Raw genomic sequence first — 21,669 nt, 5'->3', positions numbered from 1 at the left:
TAAAACAAGACACTTGCTTTATTGAATGTTCTAAACATAACTGAGAAGAGAATTGTCAATAATTTTCAAGTTTTATGTTTGGTTGATATTGTTTGGAGTTTTGCGTCCGTAGAACTCTTTTCAGCTGGCAGTTCAGGATCTATTTTGGAACAAAAGCTACACTGGACATTTTGAGCTTTCTTATTAAAGTGAGTGGGTTCCTATGGATTTTTAGGCTTGGGGAATTTATCAGCCTCAATAACTGCTGGATCAAGAATTCCCAGCAGCAACTCCCACTTTTGTCCAAGCTAATAGGAGCTACTAAGTTTGATATTAAAACCATCTACAGAAGTCAATACATTTCCAACCATTTATTACTAACTCAACCATGAGTGGTGTCAGGCTGGAGACCGAATTGCACATTTGTGTGTCTTCTCCTTCCTGGAAGATATTCCCAGAGAAACAATTATTTTGCAACTAGCTCTCATTTTAAACACTGGCTAGGTAAGAAGTGAAAATGGTGATGCATGAAACACTGAGTGAAATGTGGGCACTGTGGATAAATAAATACCTGACCTGGGATGTAATTCTGCTTACACTGAATAGAGCAGCACTTCCCCTCAAGCATCAGGTTCAGCATGAGAGGCAGGCAATTCCTTGATAGAGATGCTTTTAGACAACCAATAGGTTGAAGCTTGCATGCAAATCCCAAAACTTTGGGTGGGGCCTACATAATGTTATAAAATTGCTGTGGACTGTGATTTTTCTTTGTGACAAAGAAAAAGATATGGGAATAACTGATATTGTGTTTACATATTTTTTAATTAAACTTTAATATTTTGTCCTTGTCCACTTTTTGATTTAGGTCCCTGACATTTCACTCACTCACTCACTCACTCACTCACTCACTCACTCACTCACTCGTTTGTTTGTTTGTTTGTTTGTTTGTTTGTTTGTTTGTTTTTCAGATTTCTATACCGCCCTTCTCCTTTCGGACTCAGGGCGGTGAACAGCCAAAGTAAAACACTTTATACACAAAAGTTAAAATAGATTTAAAATAATTATATAAATTTGGCCCATAATTTAAAACATTTCAATTTAAAACCAATTTCAAATTTTAAAAACCCATCATAAAATCAGGACAGCCCGGCTAACTGAAAGAAGTAGGTTTTAAGGGCCCGACGAAAAGTCCGGAGGTCTGGGATCACTCGTATCTCTGGGGGTAGATTGTTCCAGAGGGTAGGTGCCACCACAGAGACGGCTCTCCCCCTGGGGGTCGCCAGCCGACATTGTCTGGCCGATGGCACCCTGAGGAGGCCCTCTCTGTGGGAGCAAACTGGCCGGTGGGAGGCAATTGGTGGCAGAAGACGGTCCCGTAAGTACCCCGGCCCTAAGCCATGGAGCACTTTAAAGGTGATCACCAACACCTTGAAGCGCACCCGGAAGTCCACCAGAAGCCAATGCAGCCCCGTCGCTCCCATAATCCCCCGTGCGGCCGCATTCTGCACCAGTTGGAGCCTCCGGGTGCACCCCAAGGGGAGCCCCATGTAGAGAGCGTTACAATAGTCCAGACGAGAAGTGACGAGTGCTTGAGTGACCGTGCGTAGGGAGTCCCGATCCAGAAAGGGGCGCAACTGGCGTATCAGGCAAACCTGATAGAAAGCCCCCCTGGCCACTGGCCACTTATATCAAGAGCTTGTTCTGAAAAAAGTGCACCCATCTAGTTAAGAGGTTCCACTGGTTGTTTGCCTTTCTTGCCCTCTTCTATCTCTTTTTGGAAAACTCTTGCTTACTTTACACATTGTGCTTCCCTACTGAAATGTATTTTACATGGGTTGCACTTGGAAAGCAAGCAACTTCAAAGGGCTGGTTGGGTCAGGATCATTGGTGGGATTCAAATAATTTAACAACCAGTTCTCTGCCCTAATGATTTCTTCCAACAACCTGTTCACCAAACTGTTCAGAAAGTTAACCGGTTCTCCCGAAGTGGTGCGAATCCCACCACTGGTCAGGATCATATCATGCCTGGAGCACACTCTGACCTGCAGTTTTCCAGAAAGCTGATCTATAGTTTGGGATCTATGCTGAGTTCTCTGAACTGCCCAGACCACAGGATGAGTTTGGGCACGTAAGAGGAACAAGTCCCAAAGGTGCTTCTTCAAGAGGCAAAGCATCTTGCTTCTCATCCAAAGAAGCCTCTTCAGCCTATATGGAGGAAAAGCGAGATGTCTTCGAAGAAAAGCCAGAAAGTCCAATTGCCTCTTGAAGAAGCACCTTTGGGACAAGCATGACCTGGATGACTGAGAATCTCTATAGACATTAAGAGAAACTAGCTTCCCTCTTCCCTCTCTGTCTTTAGCTCATCTAATGGGCTGGGACAAGGGCTGGACAAGGGCTGAAACTGATGTTTCCCATTGGGAAATGACATTGCAGGTTGCCTCACTTTTTCACTTGGTGGCTGTGTCCATTTCCCTTTCCTCTTTGACAGGCGTGACAGGACAGAGCAAGAAGCGTCTCCTTAGATTAGGACGTGCAAGGGGGAAAACAGCTACGGATTCTGCTTGCTTCTTGCGTCATTGTCGTTGCGTTGACTGCACAGCCTTCCCCGCTCTCCTTCCCTGTGAGAGAGAGGGCAAGATAGCAGGAAAACAAGACTCTTTAACCCAAACAGCCACCTCTTGCCCACTCAACACTCCAAGGAGCGCCCCGGGGACGGCAGCTCTCTCTGTCGGTCAAGGCTGAGGACTTCGCAGGCCTTCGGAGGGGCCCCGTTGGAAGAGACTTCCAGGCCAAGGCCGCCCCAGGCAACCAACCAATGGGGAAATTGGGAGCCCAACGCGCCTGGTGGGCACCAGATAGGGGAAGGGTGGCCCTAGGCACGGCAGCAGACGGCGCAATCCCCGCCTCCTCCCTCAGGGCTGCCCGAGGTCGAACTTCTGCGCCCCGCCGTGCGCCTCTTCGCGCTCGCTCTTAAGGGAACCGGGGAGGGGGGGAGGCCTGAGGGCTCCGCAACGGACGCCCAAAGAAGGCTACGTCGTGTGAGCTTTACAGGGAAGGCGGAGAGAAGGCGAGGCAGAGCTCCCGTTTGGCAGCGCCGCCAGCCAAGAAACGGGAACGACCGCTTTTCCCACAGGGCGCCGCTCAGCGCGCAGGTGGCGAGGCAGGCCGGCCGCTTCCTCGCCTCTCTCTCTCTCTTTTTCCCCGACGCCACGCGCTAAATCCACGCAACCGGGGTTTTATAACCCTGCCGGCTTCTCTCCCAGGAAGAGACCAATAACCGGAGGGGACTCCGCCTTGGCTACCCGCCCCTCCGAGCGGGGCGGGGAAGCGGGAGGGGGGGAGCGTGCGTGTGGAGAGGGGCGGCAGCGGAACGGGGAGCTCGCGCGCGTGTGACATTTGGGGACAAACCTTCGCCGGCGGGAGACTTCCCTGCACTTTCCTCGCCCCCCGCACCGTCTACCTCAAGAGCATCATACGACGAGGCTTCCTGTTTGCCCTCGGAGCCCAGCTCAGAACCGCTCGGCGCGGGAGAAGGAAGGTTTCCTGTTCGGCGAAGAGAGTTGCTGCTGCTGTTGCTGCTGTTGCGTGGCTGGGGAAAGCGGACTCTGGACGGTGAGAGAGAAGTTGCTTGGAAGCGGGCAGTTGGCGCCTTTAGCAGCCGGAGAGAAGAGGCTTCCCCTCCGTCCCTCCTCCGTCCCTCCCTCCCCTGACTTTCTTTTCCTTCCTTTTGTTGTTGGTCTTGTAGCAGGGGAGAGATTCTCTCTCGCTCGCTCGTGGGGGGGAAAGATGCACACGACCCAGAAGGACACCACGTACACCAAGATCTTCGTCGGGGGTCTGCCCTACCACACCACCGACTCCAGCCTCCGGAAGTATTTCGAGGTCTTCGGCGAGATCGAAGAAGCCGTGGTCATCACCGACCGGCAGACGGGCAAATCCCGGGGATACGGATTTGTAAGTCAAAAGGGACCGCCGGGGGTGGGGGTGGGGGCATGGGGTGGTGGTGGTCGCTGAAACAAGGGCGGGAGGGAAGGCAGAGCCGGGAAGGGGGGACAGTAATCCCGCCACCTCGGTCTCTCCCCCCCCCCACTCCAAAAAAGGGGGCTTGAAAAGATTGCGATCATTTGGTTGAAAGGTATAGAAGGCAGACAAAAAGGGTAAATTTCCCCCAAACTTAAGCAACGTGTAAAACAAGGCACTGGAAAAGCAGCCTATCAACTGAGGGGGTCCCACAATTAGTATACGACCGACTATAGTGTTGTGGGGATATTTGTGGGGGGTGGCAATACTTTCTTCTTTGAAGACTATGTTGTGGGTGCTCCCTGCTATGGATGTTTGCTTCATGCCTGTATAGGAAAACTTGCTAATAAAGTTTTGGCATTGGATAAAGCCAGCTGGCTGCAGACTGATAGGACATGTTCATATTTTTATCTACACTGGCACATGCTACTGTGTCACTGGCTTGGAATCCTGCAAACTTTCTGTGCCTCTGTTTAGGGAAACAGAGAATGCTTCGAATAGAGCTGGATTTTTTAAAGTGTTTATTGTATTAATTTCACACACACACACACAAACACACACACAGTCTCCAAAATTCCGACACTGAAAGATACTGCCTAGTTGTATTTTCATTTGGATGAGAGGAGTTTGTTTATTTGTTTATTTAACAGGCCACCCAAACACCTGTGGGCAGCTTACAACTAAACAATATATAAAAGAGTGCAACCAACTGTAAAGCAAAATACCGAAACAAAACAAGAAAACAAAAAGGGAATTCCCTGATCATTCTAATTTGAAAGAGTCCATCAGAAAGAGTATTGTTTTACGATATCTGGAAGGTTGTTTTGAGGGTCACAGTTTTGATACCTTTGCTGTTTATTATCAAGGTGACAATGGCTGATCGAGCTGCTGCTGAAAGGGCCTGCAAAGATCCTAATCCAATCATTGATGGCAGAAAAGCTAATGTGAATCTTGCATATCTGGGAGCAAAACCAAGAATTATGCAGCCAGGTAATAACTGTGATTATTATCTTCTAATTTTAGAATGAGTGGTTTGCAAATGAACAGCCAAAAGTTCCCAAAGAACATAGTTCTGAAGCATTTTATCATCACTCAATTCTGTGATTTTAATAATGGCCAATTCATGTTGAGGATACTTTGTGTCAACGCAATACAAAACTTAGGTATTACTGGTTCAAATGTAAGAATTATGTCTAAGAGCCATAATGTCATGTGATTTGCGGCATGTGGGGCAGAGCTTCCTAGAGCTGACATAAGACATTTGGAGCAGAAGATGAAAGGGGAATAAGTTACTTCTTCCCAGGTATATGTACCTGCTCTATGTAGAAAATATGGACAACAAAACAGCCCTTCTTTTTAAAAAAACGACTGTCCCTTTGCCTTGCTATGGAAACCCTCTCTGTGTGCACTAAAAGTGTAGTTCTAGTTGTTTAAAGAAGTTCTTGCACAGTCCTTTTCTAAATACTTGATTGATAGAAGTCCAGGAAACAGAAGGTGGAAATTTAGAAAGCGCTAACTTGAGAATGTAGAAAATAACATCACCGCCTTGTGCAAAACCTAGTGATTTCTGTAGATTATGCCCTTAAATAATGCACATAGGATTATGGTCTCTCTCTATATTTTGTGTGTATATATAGGGAGAGATTGATGTATATAGGAGTTCTTTCAAATATTCAACTTTCTTCTTTTTGATGAGTCAGTTACATGTGATGTCCCCCTTTAATTGAAGAGTCTAATTAATTAATTGGACTAATTATTTAATTGATCAGAGAGTCTAATTAAATGGAGAATCATTCTGTTGTATGTGACTCAGAATATAAATTTTCTTTTAATATCAGAGTTAATATTTTTAGTACAATATTTGGTAGCATCGGCAGTCAACTTTTGATTTCTAAGAATCATCAAAACAAAGTGCTTCAAAATGAAACCTGAAATAGCTTCCAGTTTCTTTGTGAAACCTATCTTATTTTGCATTTACAATAATAGTCAGGAACCTGTTCTGGCACCTAGGCATCTCAAAAACAAACCAAATTTTGCAAAATCAATAATTTGCATAATTGAAATAACTTTTGATTAATAAGTTTACATTAATTTGCAGAGCAACAGGCATCATTGGTGTGTGTCTTTTCTGTCTTGCCAAACGCTAACTTCCTGAGTTATTTCAGTTGTTTATTTATTTGATATTTCTTTTTTTATCAACCTTGTATTCCTGAAGTACTATGCTCTTTTTTTTTCAGCCAGGCTAGCTTCAACTTATTTATGGAAGTTTTTTTTTCATTACTAAAATCAGCCTCCAAACAAGATCAACATGTTTTCTGTTCATCACTGAGGTAACTAGGAATAACCATGGTCAACCTCTACCCCATATGCATACATTTAAACTCAAGATAAACAATTTGAAATTAAATAGTGGAGTTTAGGGATTTTTCAGGAAAATGAATAAATTATCACTAAAATTTAGTGGGTATAGACTTTTAAATAAAAAGTCACATGTATTTTCTCTTTAACTCATCAAACCTGTTACTGAGGACTTCTCCTACTGAAAGCACGAAGTCATCCCCACTTACTTAGAAAATTACATGTTTAACCTTAATTCTTTTGCATCAATTAATCCTTTCGGTCATTCACTATAAATATATTACGGAATTGTTTAGAAATCACTTTGGATGAATGCATTCACAAGATGGACACCCAGTTGCATTCTGCTTTCTAACTTACCTTATTTCTGCTAATTTTAATATATATAATGTTTTAATACTTTCTATTTTTGCTTTTTTTGTGCTGTAAGTAATTCAGAGTTGCTTGACAGTGAAATGGGCTTCATGTAAATTTAATAAATAAATAAAACAAGAATGCAAAATTAAAGATTTTTATTATGAACACTAAAACTAAATGAAAGCTAAAAATAAATAGTCAGTTATTTGTCTTTATATTTAAGTTGTCTTTATATTTAAGTTCTAAATTAGGAAGTGCCTTCAACTAGTATGGGAATATATAATATTGTATGTGTATCAGCTTTTAGCATTGATTCAATTCAGACTCATACCAACCCTCTGTTCATTTTTTTGCTGTACTGGTATGTTGTTCATTCTATACAACAGTTATCAATTTGGAGTAATTGATTCCATGAATTGCTAAATCAGAATTAGAACCCATTCGTTTGATACACATTTGCAAGCCATAGTTTGTGCAAACTATGATTTGGCATGGTGAATTACCAAGTAATTTTTATGGAACAAAATTACCTAAATTGAGGGAATACTAAACTGTAGTGTATTATATTTAAATAAATGCAAATGACATTAATTTAAATTTGCTTTTTATCCTGACAACACACAAGTCTGGAGCATTCAAAAACAGCATTAGCTTGAAAAAAAGTTGTTTACTTCTGGTTTAGTTAATAGTTTATTGAAACAAACTAGGATCAAACCAGTTTGGTACTGGTAAAAGTTCCCAATCTTCCAGCCTCAGCTAAGAGATTGGGAACATGAACATCCCTTTTTTTTTTGTCCTTCTGTCATTGGTTTTAACTATGATGTGGCATTGCCTCTTCACAGTCAAGAACTAATCAGATTAACACATAATAATATAATTCAGGTTCAATCAGTTATTTTGCAAAACTTCCTCTAGTTATAAAAAGATGACATAGATCACACCAGTGCAACTCCCAATTACGCAGGAGTCATGCACAACAGCCCAAAACAGCATCGATGCACCCATATCAAAAAATTCTGCATTCCGGCAGAAGATTGTGAGATTTCACACATGGCTGCTGCAAGCTAATGAAATTTCAGTAGAAATGGCTTGAAAGAAAAGTTTTGGGGAAGGTAGGCCAATGTACAAGAGTTCCCAGGGCTGCCAGACACCTGACAAAATTGTCAACTTATTCCCTTTACCATATTTAAAGCAATCCCTAAAAGGGCAACAGAAACTTATACAAAAACATCTGTACAAAAAAAATTGTACAAAAACAAAAAAAATATCAAATACAGCGACCAGGTTTAGGAGACTGTGAACATTATGTCTGCCCCAAATTGTAATGATCTATGAGAAATAACAACTCTTTATCTTGAGGTATAATATTATTAATATTGCTGAAAGGAAAGATTACTATTAAGGCTGTGAACGCTTCAAAAATGATTCAGAGGAATTGCAGTACACTTCTGATATTTGGTAAAGCAGCCTGATTTTTTCACAGGTTTTTTATATGTGTGTGTGGGGGAAGTCGGTGTGGTTGCCTCCGTGGTTAACATGCTGAGCGTGTCAGCTAGAACACTGGCAGCCCAGGTTTGAGACCTGAGCACTACATGATAGGGTGAGCTCCCATCCTTGCCCCAGCTTCTGCCAACCTAGCAGTTAGAAAACATGCAAATGTGAGTAGATAAATAGGTACCCCTTCAGTGGGAAGGTAACAGCACTCTGTGATGTCATGCTGGTCACATGACCATGGAAATGTCTTCAGACAGCACTGGCTCAATGGCCTTGAAATGAGCACTGCCCCCTATAGTCGGCAACAACTAGCGGAGTAAAATCTGCAGGGACTCCTATTTTTTATATATGTGGGCTTCCAAAAAAATGGTGGTTGTTGTAAGAGTGTATTAACTTTAATGAGCTGACTAGTTAAAGTTGCAGCCTTTATTTCACACATGAAAAAAGGTTTGTGTTTCAGTGAATTATTATTAAATTTATTTGCTGCCCATCTTGCGGTTTGAGGCGACTCTAAGCAGCAAATAAAAGTGAGGCTCTACTTACACAAGCTGAGAAGTAGTTCTTCCAAATTGTGCAAAGGCTCAATAAAGGAGAATATTTGTAACTCAGGTTTGAAAGGAGGGGTCCTTGGTGCTTTCTGATGATGATGTCCTGATTAGCACTGATAATGTTGCCTACTTTGGGTAATGAAACTTCTGCAAGAAAACAACCAAGTTCAGAGAGCACCAAGGAGCCTTTATGCAAAGTCTTATTTTACACTCTGTTGTATATACCAGCTATATTAATAATTTTTGGACCATGTTCAATCATGTATTTTTAATACTGGAAGCAGCTAAATAACATAGAATTATTATCTGGCCTCCGTGCCTTGAAAACCAGGATTATTTATTAATTAAATGAAACAAAATGCATTCAAGTATCAAACATTTTCATGAAAGGTAAGTGACATTTTACCTGCTTTTCGTTAAAAATGATCCCAGGATAGCATTTATTAGAGTATAAATCTGCAACGCTTTGGTTATTGATGTGGAAGTCCCATTTAATTTCATAGACTTTAATACTCCATAGAGAGGTAAAAGATTGCCAACACAAAGTAACAATGCAACAGAAGGAGTACCAGTATACAGAATGTGCTTTGTTTTGTTGTTAGGTTTTGCCTTTGGGGTTCAACAGCTCCATCCAGCCTTAATCCAGAGACCCTTTGGGTAAGTCTCCTCTAAACCTGCTTTTTTTTTGCAGTGGGAAACAGATAGCGTATACATATTAATGTCCTGTAATGTGACTGCTGGCAATAAAATTATTACTTTCTTTTTTCAAATATGCAGATTTAAAATGCCCTCGCTTCCTTAATGGTTTTCCAATAAGAGTTAAAGCTGGGGGGATGATGCCCAGTATCCTTCACTGAAGCAGTCCTGTGCTGATAAGATAATGTGGGGAAACCAGGTCTGCCTGTAATCAGCACTCCAGTGTACCCCCAACAATATATTTTTCTTTCTTAAGCTAAACTCAATGTTATTTATCTCTTTCTAATCTGACAGGGATCGTTTACAGTTAAGATAACTGATGAGAAGGATATGAGGTGGAATAGTTCTGTTTGGAATTAAACTCTGTAACCAGTAGACTCAAAACACACAAACAAGCTAAAATGGTGATTAACGATGCATGTATGTTTTCTTTCTATAGTCCATAGATATCAGTGTGGTTTTTTTATTTATTTATTTATTGATTACAGTAATGAAGTGGTGTTGATAGCTAAACTGTGTGCTTTTGTTTAATTGAAAGAGCTGTAGTGAAAGTTTTTGGTGGCTTTTCCATTTTGGTTTTTGTTGAGGAGTGTTGACTTTGCGAAGGAGCAAAAAACCCTCTCTTTTTTTCCCCTCTTGCTTTCAAGCTGTAGCCTGCGACTTATTTATCTTCTTTTTAACCACATTTTGTAGTGATTGCTAAATTTGTGTGATACCGTTTTATTTTCTTTTTTTAAAAAAAAAGAAAGCTCAACATTGCTTGCATGTTACATTTTTTTTGTTTTGTACTTTGGGAAGGATGTGGAGCTTTGTGTTATTAACAATATGCGTCCACTTGCACTTTCCCATTAATGATTTTGTTTTCATCAGCTTTAACTTACAGTATTCTTTAAATATGTGCTACTTTTAATAGAACTTTGGTTTTTTTTAATTCAACATGAAACTAGAAAAGGAATCTGCTTGAACTCTCTTTGCGCTCTTTTCTCCTTGCTAATCCTTGCTAAGTAAAACTCATGGTGAAACTGGAGAATAGTTTTGAAATACTATAACTTATTACCATGAAACATTAGCAACAATAATTGTATTTAGCCAGCTGAAGACTGAAAAAGACAATACCCGGATTTACATATTACTGTGTTCGCACAACACGTTGAGCTATAAACTAGCCAACCACTCTTTAGTCAAAGTCATAAAATGTAGTTTACAAACTATAATTACTGAGTTTATTTATAATGAACGACATTATGATTTGGTGTGATGTGTAAATCCAACCTGTGAGTTGATGCCCTATAGTGGAACTCTGATGATAGGGGCCTGGACTATAATGGAGAAAGGAGAGAGAGAGAACTAGAGAAGTGCAAAATGTTGTGCCTTTTCAGATAGCAATTTTCACCAATTTGGTGTCCCCAGATAAATTGACATATTTACAGGTTTGGGGGCTGGAACAACAGAGACTGTTGGGAAAGGTAAATTTGCTAGCCTTTCATCCATAGGATCATAATTTCTGGAGTTTCACTTGATGCAACACTGGATCCAGTTCATTGCCTGCGATTATATGTAATTTTCTTGATAATTTTTAAATGCCTTAATTTCCCCAACTATTTGTCAACTTAAGGGAAGTAAAGATGTAGAAATGTTAAATCTGTCTGCCATTAACAGAAAAGTAATTGCATATATAGGAGAAACAAGGGAGTAGACAAGTAAGATAAAGGCTTCAAGATACAAAGTTAAATAGACTTATAACCCTACAAACTCTTATACTAAATCTTCAGCCCATTTTTCTTCTTGAATACCAATAAGCAACCATACAAATCTGTTAAGAATACACAAGGTTTTGCTTCCAAAATTGTGATATTTTAAAAACTTCATACTGTAACCACCATGTCTTAAATTGGCTTTTTCATTTCTCTTAAATACAAAATTTTTAACATGTTTTAGCTATTCATCAAAATAAACACCTACCTACTTCCTTAAGAGGTGTTACTGTTCTGAATCAAATATTTATACAGTATAATTCACCAAAGCAATTAATTTTATCTAAATAAAGAAGAAAATTATTTTCTATCATCCTGACAAGGGTCACAAGACTCTTTATTTTCTCTTTGCAACTAGAGAAGCTCCTCCCTGCCCCCCTACCAGGGGTGAAGTGTGCAAAAAAGAGGATTTTTTTTCTCCCACATTGGTTCTCCTGACACTTGCTATTTTGTGAAATTGCAGCTTCAGGAGGACCATTCATGCTGGGATCATAGTATGGGAGGAAAGATTAATTTCTCTTCCCTGCAATGTGGTTTGGCGTTTAGCCAGTCTATTGAGAAGGATAACCGTATGCAAAATGCCAGTGTTTTGTAAAAGAGGGAAATTCAACAAGTATAGTTTGGCATACAGCCATGGAGATGAAAAGCCAAAAACTACTTAGTTAAAGAAACTACTTTAAGTAACACAGTTGCATACTTCTGTATCAAAAGTTAAGTCCTCTAAATTTAATAGAAATTGCTCCTTAGTAAATAAGTAAGTAAATAAATACTTTAAATATCTCAAATTGATATTTTAGCTATGTTGCAGTCCATCAACTTATGTACGATAAGGCAAGGTCTTCTGTTTTGTCCATTTGTACACTATTCTACGGTTCATCTACATTATGTAGATGTTATAGATGCTTACATTGATTTAGTGGCATAAATAGTGGTGTCATAGTCAGCATTCTTGAATATCTATTGTATGTTCATCGAGTAAAGAGAATAAAAAAGTGCCAGCTATAGAGTATATGATTTCATATTTCCAGAACCATTTCTCCATTGAACTGAATGACATGGCAATATTTGGCCTCAGAATTTTTTTGCATACCAACTAATGTTGCTATGCTCCAAAATCAGATCAGAAGCATTACAGTATAATAATAAAGAAAAACAAAATTATAAAAATTTGTAGGATGGGGTTAACCTCAATAAAGATTTTCTGATATAATGAGTAGTTCAGAGACTGTTTTTAAGATAAATTTCAAAACATCTGCTGACTAGGTGATATTATAGTATGCAGAGATAATGATGGATCTTGATACAATACCTTTTTCTTATAAGATGAAGGATCTGGGTTGCAAATATACAGATGTCTATTAGATGACAGGAAAGAAATATCAAAAACCCAAAATCTTTGTTGTCACCCAACAGTCACCAACATCACTGCAGATGGATATCGTAGCCCTATTTTCTCCCATGTTCTCCAATCCATTGTTCTTGTCATAATGGTTGGTGCTAGTTATATATTTATAAAATCTTTATTTATCCAGTTTTATCTTGCTGTTTCATCACTAAAAAATAATCCTATTTTATTCTAGGAACTTTTAAATATATAAAACTTTATTTGCTCAGAATTTTAATATTTCTTGGAATATATGTGCAAAATTGTAATTGCTCCACGTGATGGCCTGTTAGATTTACTTGAATATAGTACGAGCTGTTCAAACAGCTTCCCTCATCCCTTCTGGGTGTGCCCAGAAATGTTAATAATAAAAAACAATAATAAAGTTTAGCTACTATAATTTAGGGTTACTTTATTTTGGAAAACAATATATCCTTTACCTGGGTCTTAAACTGATTTTTTAAAAATAACTTTACTAGGAACAGTGAAATATTTTTAAAATTAAAAATGATTTTTTTTTATCCAGTGATTTTTTTTTCTCTTTCTGATTTCTTCATTTAATGCCTACATTTGTATGTTACAGAAATATGTGGTACCTTGTGACAAAAATAATACTTTAAACTATATGAATCTGTGCTAACATTAACTTCATGGAAGTAAGCCAATATCTTGGGTCAACCTTTTCCCCATCCCAAATCGTAACTACATGACGGTTTGGCTATATCTTCATACCAGTAAAGTTGGCTGCATTAACTCAGTAACCACTAAACGATGTTTACAAGCAATATTATGTACTGTGGTCACCTAAGATTATATAGCCAATGATGATATAAACAGTTTGCATTTTTTTCTTCCATCACCAGTAATTCTCCTAGTTACCTTTCCAGAGGTTGCTCAGCTCTGGATATGTTTTTTTTTACACTTTTGTAAAAACATAAACCCCAAATGCAGACATCCTGTACCCTGAATGGAATCAGAAGTGCTGAAAGCAGGATGGGAGAAGTGTAATTTTTCCCCCGTGTTCTTTGTTTCCCAAAATAACTTCCTGCCAGCCCTGAAGGGATAGAAAACAAACCAGAGCAACAGAGATAAAACTGAAGCAACAATTTGGGGCTACTCCTGCAGCCTTGCTACTTTTTCAGTGGTGGTTAAATCTAAAGCAGTACAGTGGCATGATTGTGAATAGGTGATTGAGTTCAACAGATTTGATAAGGCTTTCTGCTTTGTTGAGTTTCAAATATTGACACAGGTTTCCTTTCAAATATGGACAAAGCAGGGGAGGGGTGTTGACTGGTACGATGGGCTCATATCATGAGTGTTGTCTATAAGAGTGCCAGGGAGATTCCTGCTCTGTTTTTTGTGTCTCACACATTGCTAGAATCCAGATAGGTTCATTTGGAAGAAGACACAGAGATAGAATGACTCAGATTTATTCACTGAATGAGTCAGTTTATGTGTAGACTTTATTTATTTGACATTATTTATATGTTGAGCCCACATTGAAAGATTCTCGGTAGCACACAGCAAATAAAAACATCATGTTAATGGTCCCCAAAATAAAATAATAAAATCAGAGGTAATCATCTCTAACTCTGAAACGCTGTGGACTTCATAATCTCCCAGTGCAACTTACAGAATTGGGCATTCAAGCAGGCTCCAAGCCGATGAAATTCAGTGATTTGATGCTTAATTGGATTAATTAAATTTGACTCATATGAAAACAGGTTGGAACCTACATCTAGTTCTTCTGCAAATAATACATTCAAAAGTAAAAGTAAAGCGCAAACTTATTTTTAGTTAGGTTTATACAGTGTAATGAGTAGCAATTAATTAAAAGAATAATAGAAGTAAATGTTTCCAAAATTTTCCTTATGCCCTGTTAAATTCAAAAGGCAAAATCCAAAATTCTGGAAAGAGGCTAGGTCATTCTTATCATAATAAATCTTAGCTTTACTGTGATGTTGGTGCTTTTATACATGACTGTCTATACTCTACCGGAAATCTGTTACCACTTAAATATTCTGATTCCACTGCAGTTACTGTGGAAATACTAAATGCTTTAAAGGAAGTTCTCAATTTACAACCACAACTGAACCTCGAAACTTTTGTTGCTAAGCGAAATAGTGAGTTTTGCCCCATGTTATGACTTTTCTTGCCAGTTATTAAATGAATCACTGCAGTTGTTATATTAGTAACACTGTTGTAAAGTGAATCTGGCATCCCTATTAACTTTGCTTGTCAGAAGGTCACAATAGGTGATCACATGATCCCAGGATATGACAACTGTCATAAATATGAGCCAATTTCTAAACATCCAGATTTTGAACATGTGACAGGCAGGATGCTAGAACAGTCATAAGTGTGAAAAATTGTCATAAGTAACTTTTTTCAGTGCCATTGTAACTATGAATGATCACTAAACAAGCAGTTGCAAGTTGAAGATTACTTGTATTAGCCTGTTGTAAGTTAGCCCAAAGTATTAACTTTGTGATAGTATTCACATGCGCGCAAATATTTAGATCAATATTATTAATCATTGAATTCAGTAGGGGTTGAATTCTGAATAAAAATGCATAAGATATAGTTATATAACAAGTTCAACACTCACATAAAAGTGAGTTCTTTCGAAAGGAATCAATCCAGATTTTACAGTGATATATTGTAATATGCATGTTTTCTCAAAAGTGAAACCCATTTAGGTTTTTTCAAATGGCTGACTTAAAAGCACTACTTACCAGTCCTTGAGCCAGAAAAAAAAATACTGGCATAAAATATGATGTCCCCACTGACAGAGCTTGTCCTGACATAGACACAAAACTGGAAAATGATTCTATCCATATTTATGGTACAGAAATTATGTTAAGGGTTGGAAGTCCCTCCAGCTTTGTTTCCCCCACCTCCTAATACACAGTCCACCATGTCACCAATAGGCATGAAAGTGGCCATCAGTTATTCTCCTTACTGTACTTTGGGATAGGAAAGAACCTGGGGAGGCAGCAAGTTTTGACAATGGCTGGATAGATACCTTTCGCAATCCATCAAAACTCAACTCTGTTTTTGCCTTTCTGCTCTACAAGTGAATTCAAAATGAGCCTGGAAATTGTCTGCTAGACTCCTTCTGTAGTTTAGCATTCTTACAGAATAGTACTATTCCAGAATACTTCTAAACCCATAATGGGCTCCAGACTCCTAGACATGGTTTCAGAACTGCTCCAAAGAACATGAAACCCATATTTAAAAGCAGCCTGAACTACAGCTAACAGGTGTGGGGGGAAAAACAGAAAGACAGCTCTCTCTGGCCACCACGCAGCTGCTCCACCACTACTGTCGGTCAGCTGTTATTCAGACTAATCCAGGACTCTGATCTGGGGAGATCCCGGTTTGAAAAAAAAATGGGGTAGCCTATTTCCTAGAAAAATTGGCCCTAGAAGACAGAATGGCCTTCCCATACCAGCTTCAATTGCTGATACATGGTGAGTTTACCCTACTCTCTTGGATCACCTTGGATAGTGAAATGCCTGTAGCTGTATCTGTGATAGGTCTTTTTAGGGTATGAGGGAAAATACGGTTTTAATTCCAGTACATCTAAAGATGAATTAAGGCCTCCTCAGATATTTGTTGGGGATCAAATGCAATGTAATACCATGAGGACCCAGCACAATATATACAATTTAAATCAAAAATCTTATTTTTGTTATTGCTTGATAGCAGTAAGGAAACATTCTGTTCAGTAGGGTTACTGGCATGTAAGTGTGCATTTATAGTAATCTTGAAGGAAAACCGATGAGTTTCAGTGCCTATTTCTAATGTACCAAAGAAAACTACCTTTGAAAAATCTGGAAAAAGGTGCAGAATCCAGTGTTTCTCCCAAAAGTAAGTTCAGAAGAACATTTTTCAATCTATTGTACAAAGATGCCTGAACAACCTAATGAGAAGCTGCTCTTTAACCTTTTGACCTTGAAGAACATAAAAGGAGCTAGCATTTTAGTATCATGACAATCTCTGCATGCTGGCGTTTCCAACAGATGGACGTTTACTTTGGCCTTATAAAGCCATTTTACTCAGCTGGAAGCTCTTGTCGCATGACAGATGATCAAAAATAGACCCACTGCAGCTTGTGCTGTCAATCATGTGAGATATGCCATAACAGTGGGCGCCTGAACAGAGTGCATGCATATTGTAGGCTACAAAGTTCTAAAGGGGTAAAGTTTCATAATTCTCCCACCTGTTAGTTTCTTGACTTAATTGAAACAAATTACAAGAGCTTGAATACATATATTCATCATGATATTCTGACAAGGAAACAAATTTAAAATCCATGCTGATGATGCTTCTGTCAGAACAGAGCTATGATTTAACTATTATAAAGTGATCTGCATGTGTCTTTTAAAGATCATCTTAAGTATGATAGAAATGATCCTTGGCAATTGATCTGTTTTTAAATTAGCATTATGATCAAATTACTATATGTATGGTTTATATCTATTTAAAACCATATAAAAACAAAGCTATTATTGACTTTAATACCACAGATTTCTTTACAGAATACTCAATATAAGAGATGAATAGTTTTTGCTGTATTTTTAAAAAATTCTTAAGTGACTGTCATTATTCTGTTCAACAACCTCTTCTTATATACATCCCTAATGTGTTGCTTTTTCCCTATCCAGGACAGTAGGAAACTAACGATGCATTTTTGTTACCGTAGTTAAATCTTTAATATTGAGTTGTAGGCATTGAAGGGGGAGTGATTAGTTTCAAAGCAAAGCTGTATGGATTTTAAGTCCAAAAAACTACTTTCCAATGCAGAAGTACTATATAATTAAAAACATTTTTTGCTTGGAAACATCATATGAACATTGAAAATAATTTTTATTTCAACGCAGCTGTATTAATTTGGTTATAATAGGATGATCAAGCGGATGTAATCTGTGCAATAGAGAGAAAGGAAACTTACAACATTGCATGAGAAGCTGAAAGCTTTAATTCTGCATCTGAAGCTTTGTGTGTGTGTGCGCGCGCGTTCCCTGGATCTTATCAGAATTATGCAGGAGAAAAAGTTTGATTTCCTGATAAAGTTTTAGCTGCAAGTTAAAACTTTGGAGAAGATTCTGTTTATTCCAAAGGTTGGATACATAAGATACAAGAGTAATAGGTTGGATAGATAAGATACAAGGGAACAATCCATATACATATAGATGGGGAATTAGCAACTTGTCTAGCTGTAGCAACAAGCAGAGCTTATTTTAAGCCATGCAAATTTATTTAGAGATTTTTCGGCAAACCATTATTTTTCATCTTCACCCTTCTATGCATAATTACCATGGTCTCCATTACCAAGCCATTTGTAAGTAATCCTGAGATAATACATGAAGCTTTTGGGTGTTGAAAGCACCGCAGAAGTATTGTTATCTATACATATGAGAGCTTTATTACAAATATCAACAGTGGCCTGCTTGTGCTTCTAACAGTATTTTTTTTTAAAAAAAGGTAATGTTTAATAGTAAGGAGAATATTGAAGTATGTATGTAATAACAGCAAGGTTGTTCCTCAAAATATGTTTCTCCTTTTTTTTTTTTTTATTAAACACTAGATCTACCTGAACATAATTCTACCCCAGCTCTCCCTATTTCCTTCCAAAGCTATGCCTTATATAGAAATAAGGAAGCTGGCACAGGATTCCGTGGCCTGATATGTCATAACAGGTTTGACTTTCATGGCCTTACAACCTCTTCAGAAGTGTGATGCACATCTACCCACATCTACCCAGAGGTCACTGTCATGTATTTTAATGGCATCTATGTAGCTTCCCCTCAATAGCCTTTTGTGACGGAGTGAATTGCACTATAGTTCGTTTGACAAGTGTGATTCTTGCTGTGTTTACCACACCTGTGAACTTCTATTTAAACTCCTTTTGTCGCCTGTGGTTTTTTTTTATTTATTGTTTTTTAATAAGGATGACTGAAGTTGCAGAGGAATTAATGTGTGCATAGCAATTCAAGTAGGATTGCCACAATACAAAACATTTATTACCCTACATCAAATACATTTGAATAATGTGGGTAATGCAATGAAACAAGAAGTCCTGTCAGTATTGGACCATGGAACTAAACATGTAGGTTACCAAAATATATATTCTAAGGAAAGAGTCATATAAACTCTCAGTATATTACAATTCTTAGGGGGAAAACTGGTCACTTCTCCGTGGCTATGCACCCCGTGTCTTACAGCCCCAAACCAGGATCCTTTAATTTTTCTTTCAACAAATATACACTTTAAGATTATCAGTATTTTAAAATTAGTAGTGTGCTTTTATGGCAATTCTGATCAGTGTTGTTAAGTTGGCACTAACACTGTGACACTATTTTTTTTTTTTTTAAAAATACATTTTCATCATTGTGTTTCTTTTTTAGCTTGTAAGATGATCGCTGAAATTAGTTATTGTGGCAACCCTATGCATATAACAACAACTAAATTTGAGTTTGGTTTTTAGTTCTGAACCGGGGAGTGAGGTTTCCCAGTGGTCTAACTTTATCTTCTGTTTTTCAACAGGATCCCTGCTCATTACGTATATCCGCAGGCGTTTGTGCAACCTGGAGTGGTTATTCCACATGTCCAACCTACAGCTGCTGCTTCCACCTCACCCTACCTTGACTACACGGGAGCTGCATATGCTCAGTATTCTGCGGCAGCGGCTGCTGCAGCAGCTGCAGCCTATGACCAGTATCCCTATGCAGCTTCACCAGCTGCTGCAGGATATGTCACTGCTGGGGGATATGGCTATGCAGTCCAGCAACCTATCACTGCAGCAGCGCCTGGAACAGCTGCAGCTGCAGCAGCTGCTTTCAGCCAATACCAGCCACAGCAACTGCAAACAGATCGTATGCAATAGCAGATGGACATGGCAAGAAAGCATCCTTTGTTATTATTCCTATCAATTTACCTTCAAGCCTTCCAGTAGAAATAATTAACTTTTAAGTTATCCAGCTTTAAAAAAAAAACAACGCTACAATGCAATAGAATAGTATAAGAACAAATACCACTGTCTTTTAAAGCATTATGCCTCCCATAGAATGAATAATATTGTGGGATAAGGTATTGTAAGAATTTCTAAGCATCATCTTATCATGAAAGCATAGCTAAAGTAACCAAAAAAAAAAGAAAAGAAAAGAAAAGCTGATTTTTTAAAAATAAGGTGCATTTTACAGTATCCAGGGTAAAAAGTTCAGGTGAGCAATACATAACTATCAAGTGGAATATTACTTAAATATTGAAAGTGCTGGCTGTCATTACAACTTTTCAGTATGGCCTATTTTGTGTGAATGAGTAGAAAAATATTTTTTTGTTGAATCTCATATTGGGCATCGAACAAACTAAGGAAGATAGCCCTTGGGAGGTGGGGGAAGGGTAGATAGCATCAAAGTTATTTTCTCATCTGTCCTCCCTATGAATGGGACTATGGAGCAAGTGGTGTGGAATTAAAGGGTGTAACAGCTGTACAGACAATCAATGACACAGCCCGTTCTGGAAAGAACACATCACTTGTTCTCATTTGATGAGGTTGTCACATTCTAATCCCTCTCCCCATCCTGTTTCACTTTTAGGGAAATTTTGACTGCTAGAGTCAGCTATTCTGATTCTAAAACAGGATCAGCTCTCTCCTACAACAGCTTTCTCCTTTTATTTACTGTATCTATTCATGGCTTGTGAATAAAGGCAGGAAGAAATTTGCTGAATTTAAATATTTAAGAACTGTACTAGGGAATGCTTTTTGAAATGAATTGTATACAAGTTAATTCCTATTTAAATATTTATTTGCAAAACATAGGCCTCTTCCATGCGGCTACTTGTTGAGACTGCAATTCTTCAAAGGTTAATTCTATGTGAGCTATATTGTGCCTTAATTGTAATGCTATTTAAAGATATATTTATTTTGAAAGTTGTACGATGCTGCATTCTAAAGAAACCCACTTTAGATGTGAAACTGTAAAATATTGTATTCATCTCATAGTGTAAGTTATTTAGCAGGTTTAGGAGTACAATATAAAATAATAATCTAAGCAATTAAAGATGCTGACATAGGTTTATTGTCTTCAATAAACATACCTTTGTAAGGGTATTTTAAAACTTTTGGAAAGATTTTGATCTTTAAAATGCTAGTTTCATGATTTTCCCACTGTTTCACTGACTGAATACCTGTTTTCTTGGATGAAAACTTTACTGGTTTTCAGTAAATCTTACTTACTCTGAAAGATATTAAAATACTACACATACCAATTGAGGAGTAAGACTCAATTTAAAAATTACCGTGGTGTATAATAGGAGCTATATTTATATCATTGGTCACACACATAATAATGTCTGCATAGGGAGACCATGTGAATTGGCTGAACAATATGGGGAAAGCATGGTATTTGTCCAACCAGTCAATTTCCTGTAAAGACACTTTTGGTTGCCCATGTGATGACTGAGTTGCAGATAAATAGCTCCAGTACCATAACAGTAATCCAGAGTTGAATCTTAAATCCCACCGATCTTGATGGGACTTTTTCCTCAACCAGGTATATTAATGATAAAGTCTGAAGCCCCAATCTTAAACACAGTATGTGCAAACACCATAAAGGAATACCCATCATGTCTTTAGAGTGGGTTATTGGTGTTTTCTGCTATGAAAAGGGGTCATTTTTCAGTTTCATCTCTATATAGATCAACTATTATTCCTTAGCTAGGAAATGCTGCTTTCATTTGTCCTGTGAAACTGCAATAATTTGTAATTTTTATTCTTGACCTAAAAAGAAATTTAATATTTTAGACTGTATTGGAATCTTTTTATACTTGAACAATTTCATAAAAGGGAAGACAGGATAGCATTTTTATGGATTTCTCCAATATCACTGGATTTATTTTGAATACTAGCCAGTGTTATGTAAGATATATAACATGACTACTGTGCATGTTATTTATTATGTATATTGCTTTATAATGTTTCAGATCTTCTAATCTATACACTTGTATTAAAATAATAAAAATGTCATTGAATCCAAACTTTTTACAGTGGTACACAAAATAAGTTTCTTAA

At 38.2% G+C, this 21,669-nt stretch overlaps 1 protein-coding gene and 1 long non-coding RNA gene across 4 annotated transcripts; one reads left to right on the top strand and one right to left on the bottom strand.

The window, feature by feature from the left end:
* Positions 1-3,525, bottom strand: LOC148114866 (uncharacterized). Of its 2 annotated transcripts, none has more exons than XR_015733280.1 (2): positions 3,388-3,525; positions 1-2,597 (listed from the first exon to the last, which is right to left on the bottom strand). It is a non-coding gene; the product is annotated as an uncharacterized LOC148114866 (long non-coding RNA). The 2 variants fall into 2 exon arrangements; XR_015733279.1 differs by lacking the exon at positions 3,388-3,525 and adding an exon at positions 3,029-3,130.
* Positions 3,457-21,635, top strand: RBM24 (RNA binding motif protein 24). Of its 2 annotated transcripts, none has more exons than XM_034429192.3 (5): positions 3,457-3,591; positions 3,725-3,933; positions 4,866-4,989; positions 9,359-9,413; positions 19,143-21,635. In XM_034429192.3, the coding sequence occupies exons 2-5, from the start codon at positions 3,766-3,768 to the stop codon at positions 19,480-19,482; spliced, it is 687 nt and encodes a 228-aa protein (XP_034285083.1). In that variant the 5' UTR covers positions 3,457-3,591; positions 3,725-3,765; the 3' UTR covers positions 19,483-21,635. The 2 variants fall into 2 exon arrangements, with proteins under 2 accessions (XP_034285083.1, XP_034285084.1); XM_034429193.3 differs by having other exon boundaries at positions 3,467-3,591; positions 3,728-3,933.
* Positions 21,636-21,669: the final 34 nt, after the last annotated feature.

This window comes from Pantherophis guttatus, chromosome 3, assembly GCF_059756535.1.
Source record: "Pantherophis guttatus breed Tessera chromosome 3, ASM5975653v1, whole genome shotgun sequence".
Lineage (NCBI taxonomy): Eukaryota > Metazoa > Chordata > Lepidosauria > Squamata > Colubridae > Pantherophis > Pantherophis guttatus.
The sequence above is the reverse complement of the archived record's forward strand: the minus strand, read 5'-3'. Positions and strand labels throughout refer to the sequence as shown.

Bases quoted from the DNA above. Each gene is read 5' to 3' on its own strand.
- RBM24 (XM_034429192.3), top strand. From the start codon at position 3,766: ATGCACACGACCCAGAAGGACACCACGTACACCAAGATCTTCGTCGGG. The intron at 3,934-4,865 runs GTAAGTCAAAAG...TTTATTATCAAG, and splicing joins AATCCCGGGGATACGGATTT to GTGACAATGGCTGATCGAGC. The intron at 9,414-19,142 runs GTAAGTCTCCTC...GTTTTTCAACAG, and splicing joins TTAATCCAGAGACCCTTTGG to GATCCCTGCTCATTACGTAT.